The sequence below is a fragment of the Adiantum capillus-veneris genome, chromosome 20 (genome assembly GCF_014529385.1).
Source record: "Adiantum capillus-veneris isolate H3 chromosome 20, ASM1452938v2, whole genome shotgun sequence".
NCBI lineage: Eukaryota > Viridiplantae > Streptophyta > Polypodiopsida > Polypodiales > Pteridaceae > Adiantum > Adiantum capillus-veneris.
In genome coordinates, this window is record NC_140950.1 from 119410504 (window position 1) to 119416547 (window position 6044).

General features: G+C 41.8%; 1 protein-coding gene across 1 annotated transcript; it reads left to right on the plus strand.

The window, feature by feature from the left end:
- Positions 1 to 1833: 1833 nt before the first annotated feature.
- LOC147433163 (uncharacterized) lies at positions 1834 to 3057 on the plus strand. The gene is made up of 3 exons (XM_086492043.1): positions 1834 to 2154; positions 2269 to 2408; positions 2493 to 3057. Exons 1-3 carry the CDS (start codon positions 1834 to 1836, stop codon positions 3055 to 3057), a joined length of 1026 nt encoding a protein of 341 aa, XP_086348169.1.
- The last annotated feature ends 2987 nt before the right edge of the window (positions 3058 to 6044 follow it).

Consider the following 6044-nt stretch of genomic DNA (forward strand, 5'->3'; position numbering starts at 1 on the left):
ATTCCCGTGGATCCTTCCTCAATCGAAAACCCCTCCATGTCTCTTGATTGAGGCCAATCCCCCTGCTTGGACTTCATCCTCGACTTCATGCAAATCCATGCAAGTATGCTTCTCCATGATTCTTTTACCCAATTCTTCTCCTCCATGAAGAACGAGAGAGAGAGAGAGAGAGAGAGAGAGAGAGAGAGAGAGAGAGAGAGAGAGAGAGAGAGAGAGAGAGAGAGAGAGAGAGAGAGAGAGAGAGAGAGAGAGAGAGAGAGAGAGAGAGATCGCCATGCTTCCAGAGAGAACGCCATGCTTTCCTCCTCCATAGCTCCCTGTTGCCCCCTCCTCTCCACCTTGCTCTCATACAAATGTGAGGACAGTGGGTAGACAGACATGCGAATAACCTTCCAACCATCCTATATATAGGCCCCTGGCCCTCTCCCATATATAGACCCCTTTACTGCATGTTTGTCCGCCGGCACATTTCCCGGGCCGTGCCCATCTAGTCCTACCCTTGGCATGACAAGCTTTAATAAAGAATCTCAACCTAAACATGTTAGGTAATGTAGGAAATAATGGAGGTCGGGCGAGGTTGGCAAATCAGCCAGGAGGTGAATAAAAACCGAGGAATGGTGCTGGACAAAGAAATGGTAGGTTCTAGAGGCAGACGTGTTAAAGTTACAAGTCCAACACATCTACTTGAATAAGGTGGGAACAAAGGCTTAAGCATGATGCTATGGTAGCATGATGGCATGGTAGCTTAGGATGATGACTTGACATCATTTTGAATGGTCAATAACCCTTGCATCATCAGCTATACACGTTGAAGCATCTACAACAACCACCAAGCAGTTAGGTGAAAAAGTATCTAAAAGGTAGGAGCAGATTCAGGAGGTGTAGCAGGCAGATTTGTAGGGATGAAAATAGCCACCTACAGCAGTGATCTCGTGGAGAAATACAAAGAGGAATTGTTCTACTCCATGTGGACTATAATCCTATCAGAGTGTTTATCCTAATTCAGCTTCTACCATATTTGGTGAAGGCGCCAAGTTGGCTGCCTGCAGAGTTAAAGACTGCACACAGAGGGTAACCTGCCAACTTGGGAGCTACCTATTTGGAGATACAGCCATGATCTCTTCTTGGACTATGAATGAGATATGTTCCCCACATAATGGTGCATCTACCTACCAAAGGGATCCACGACTTATGCTCAGCATTGAGAGATACAGAAATATAAAGATGTACCAGTACACTAGTTCAGTAGAATGACAGAGAGAGAGACAGAGAACACAAAGAGAGAGCTAAGAGACCTTGTGAGGCTTAGATCATCTTGTATAGAGTGTTGTTATCTGGGAAAACACACTCATTGTACTTGGGACTTTAACCTCCAGCTTGGGTTTGGGGATCAACCATTCAGTCTCACAGAAGTACCTATACTGTGTACCATTGGTACTTTCCGATTACCTGTCTAGGTACTTCGAGAGTACCATAACTGTCTGTTTGGTACTATTTACTCTCTGTTATTAGTACTGTTAAGACTGTGTCACAGTACCTGTATTGGTAGTCTGCAGTAACTGCATTAGTAGTTTGCAAATACCAATATTGTATCTCAAGGAAGCTTCATCATCAATAAAGATATTCCTTTCAGTATATCAATGTCTCTCTCATATATTTCAGTTAAACACTTGTCACTCTCACACATATCTTAGCACAAAGATCAATCCCTTCACTCTCCTATTTTTTCACATGGTATCAGAGCAGGTTGTAGTGCCAAGATAGAGTGATCTTGAGTGAGTTTGAGTGAGTGCAAAAATCCCCCTTCATCACACTATTTGTGAGGAGTTGAAGATGGCACCAAGCCTACATAATCTACATTTAGAGGGAGCTGAAAAGCTCAATGGCAACAATTATGCAACTTGGAAGGTGAAGATGGAGTCCCTACTCTTCTTCCAAGATTTTTGGCAGTTGGTTTCCATGGAGAGACCAAGTGAAGAAGAACATGATGAAGAGGAGCTAGAAAAATGGGACAAGAAGGCCATGTTTGCAGTCCACATGCTGAAGTTAAGTGTCAAAGATGACATCCTTAGCCACCTAATGGATGTGAAGACTCCCAAGAAGGCTTGGGACACAATGAAGAACATCTATGAGTCAAAGAGCACCTCAAGGCAAGTAGCATTGAGAGCTAAACTTACCAACACCAAAAGGAATCATGGAGAGGATGCTACAAGCTTCATCAAGAGGCTCAAAGATCTACATCGACAACTAGTATCTGTTGGAGACAAGATGACAGACAATGAGTTTTCTACAATCATCATCCATGGATTGAGAGAAGGATATGAAGGTCTTGTCCAAGGGTTTATTATCTTGAGGGAGAAGCCATCACTTGATGAGATGGAACAAATCCTTAGAGATGAGGATCAAAGGCAAGCAGCCATGAAGATCATACATGAAGGACGAAAGAATACAAGTAATACCACCAACAATGACAAAGCACTCTTTTGAGCAAGAGGAAGACGAAGGACAAACACTCAAATAGGAAGAGGAAGGCATCAACCCAACAACACTCATGATCAGTATTCTCATGAGGGTAACTCATCCTATCATGGTAGAAGAGGTCATTCATCTAGAGGTAGAGCAAGAGGAAGAGGTAGGAGCACCTACTACTCTATGCAATGTTATAAATGCTCAAAGTATGGGCATATTGCAAGGGATTGTAGAAGCAACCAAGCTAATCGGAAAGGAAAATCATCCAACTACATGGATGGAGACAAAGAAGAAGGAAGTTCAGATTGCTTTCATGAAGATACATCATTGTTGTCCTTGGAGGAGATGGAAGCTCACACTCATGAAGACCCATGGTGGATTGATAGTGGGGCAAGATCCCACATGACCTCACATGCTGAGTATTTCTCTAGTTTAGATGATACTCATAATGGCATCATATATACAACAGATAGTACTCCTAATAGTATTGCAGGTAAAGGAGATATACCCATTCAATTGGGCACAGGAATGAAGAAGACTCTTGGAAATGTTCTCTTGGTACCATCCCTTACCAAGAACCTACTTTGAGTTTGAGCTATGACAGATAAGGGCCTCAAAGTGGAGTTTGAAGGCCAACAATGCCTCATTAGAATCCAAATAATCACTACAAAGTACTTGCCAAAGGGGAAAATCATGGAAAGCTCTTCAAATTGGAAGGAACACCATCAGCATTTTCAGCCACAGGTGGTGGTGAATCAGCACCTATATCAGCCACAGAGTTATGGCATAAAAGGTATGGGCATTTGAGCTTCAAAAGCATGTGTATGCTAAAGAGTCAAGGCATGGTTTTGGGCATTCCAACCTTACAAAGGATTGGGAAAGTATGTGAAGCATGCTGTCTAGGAAAGCAGTCTAGAAGCAAGTTTCCTAGGAGCAAGACTAGGTCACTTGGGATAATTGATTTGATCCATGCAGATGTGTGTGAATCAGCCCACACTTCCTCACTTGGTGGGCACACTTATTATGTGAGTTTCACTGATGAATTTTCTAGATATACTTGGGTTCACTTCATGAAGTTCAAGGCTGAAGTATTTCAGATTTTCAAGCTCTTTCACATGATGATTGAGAAGATGACAGGTAGAAGAATCAAAGCTCTTAGGTCTGACAATGGAGGAGAATTCTTATCCAAATATTTCAGCAAATACCTCCTTGAACATGGGATCTAGAGGCAACTAACTTGCAGCTATACTCCTCAACAAAATGGAGTAGCAGAGAGGAAGAATGGGACACTCTTTGAAGCAGCCAGGTGTATGCTCAAAGACAAAGGACTTAGCAATAGCTATTGGGCTGAAGCTATCAACACTTCATTCTATTTAATGAACAAGTCTCCTACAGATATCTTGAAGGGAATCACACCATATGAAGCTCTACATAAGGTCAAGCCAAAGGTAGATCACCTCAGAGTCTTTGGATGTTTGGCATTTGCTCACATTCCAGATGAGAAGAGTAAGAAGCTGGATGACAAGTCAAGGAGATGCATACTTGTTGGATATAGTGATGTAAGCAAAGCTTACAAGCTATATGATCCTATCAAGAAGGAGTCATTCATTTCAAGGGATGTCATATTTGATGAGAGTGCAAGCTTCAAATCAGACACAAAGTCAGAGGATGCAAGCTCTCCATCACCTCTCAAGATGGACATACCATCCAGCATGCAAGAGGAGATTATTGAAGAACTAGAGGAAGAAGATGAGGAGCATCAAGCAGCCCTTAGAAGGTCTTCAAGGACTAGAAGACAACCTCAAAGATTAACATATCACAGAGGTAATGAATCAGATTTTCAGCAATGCAATCTTGCACTTGTTAGATCCATATTACAGCATGAAGAACCAACCACATACAAGGTAGCTAGTACCAAGAAGAAATGGAACCAAGCTATGGAAAAGGAGATGGATGCTCTCCACAAGAATGAGACATGGTATCTATGTCCATTACCCCCCAACAAGAAATCCATTGGATGCAAGTGGCTTTACAAGCTGAAGTTCAACAAGGAAGGGAAGATTGATAGGCACAAAGCAAGATTGGTAGCCAAAGGCTTTGCTCAACAATATGGTTTGGACTATGATGAAACCTATGCTCCTGTAGAAAAGACGAGCTCTATTAGGTTGTTAATTTCTTTAGCTTCTATCTTAAAGTGGAAGATTAAGCAAATGGATGTCAACAATGCCTTTCTCAATGGGCTACTTGAGGAGGAAGTCTACATGCAGCAACCAGAGAGATATGTTATTGCAGGGAAAGAGGACATGGTATGTAAGCTCAACAAGAGTTTATATGGATTGAAGCAAGCTTCAAGATCTTGGTATGGGAGGATTGATGATCACCTCCAATCTCAAGGATTTCAGAGAATCCATGGTGATCACACTCTTTACTATAAGGTACAAGGCAAGGATATTATTCTTGTTATCATCTATGTGGATGATCTTATCTTGATAGGTAGCAATGAAGCTATGGTGGAGGATGTTCAATCTCAACTCTCCAAGGAGTTTGAGATGAAGGACCTTGGATATTTACACTACATCCTTGGTATTGAAGTCTCTAGGCTGAAGAAGGGAGACATCTTTATCTCTCAACAAAAGTACCTCCACTCCATTCTTGATAGATTTGGAATGATCAGCTCAAAGCCTATTTCTACACCTATGGAGTCTAGTCTTAGACTCACTAAGGATGAACATGGTATTCCCTATGATACTACACTCTATAGACAGCTCATAGGTTCTCTTATCTACTTAACTATCACTAGGCCTGATATTTGCTTTGTTGTCCACTCACTTGCTCAATACATGCAAGCCCCAAAGATATCTCATTGGAATGCAGCCAAGAGAGTACTTCGGTACTTGAAAGGTACTCCTTCCTTAGGTATTTTGTATGGAGGAGACAAGCTGAATCTACATGGTTTTAGTGACTCTGATTATGCAGAAGACTTGGTGGATAGGAAGAGCATTAGTGGAAATGCTTTCTTTCTAGGTGCAGGAGCCATCTCATGGAGCTCCAAGAAACAAAACACCATCAGCCTTTCATCAACAGAGGCTGAATATAATGCTCTTACTATAGCAGCTTGTGAAGCTATTTGGTTGCAAAGATGTTTGCAGTAACTTGGTTTCTATGGAAGTGGCCAAGCTACACCTATCATGTGTGACAAAACCTCAGCTAAATCTTTAGCAAAGAATCCAGTGCTACATCAAAGGACCAAGCACATTGAAGTCAGAGAGCACTTCATCAGGGAGAAGGTGCAAAGTGGAGACATAGTCTTACACCATTGCAGCACCATGGAGAATGTTGTTGATATCTTTACCAAAGCTCTAGGGAAGGAGCTTTTCTTCAAGCATAGATTAGCACTTGGCATGATAGAGCTTCCCTTAAGGGAAGGAATTGAAGAATAAGGGAAGGCTCTTCATGCAAGATCAAGCAATAAGGGAAGGCATCACAACAAAGCCTTCAACAATTTAATGTTTGGTTTGATTTAGTTGTTTTTGATTTTAGGTTTTACTCTTTTCAAGATGCTTATGGACTTGAGG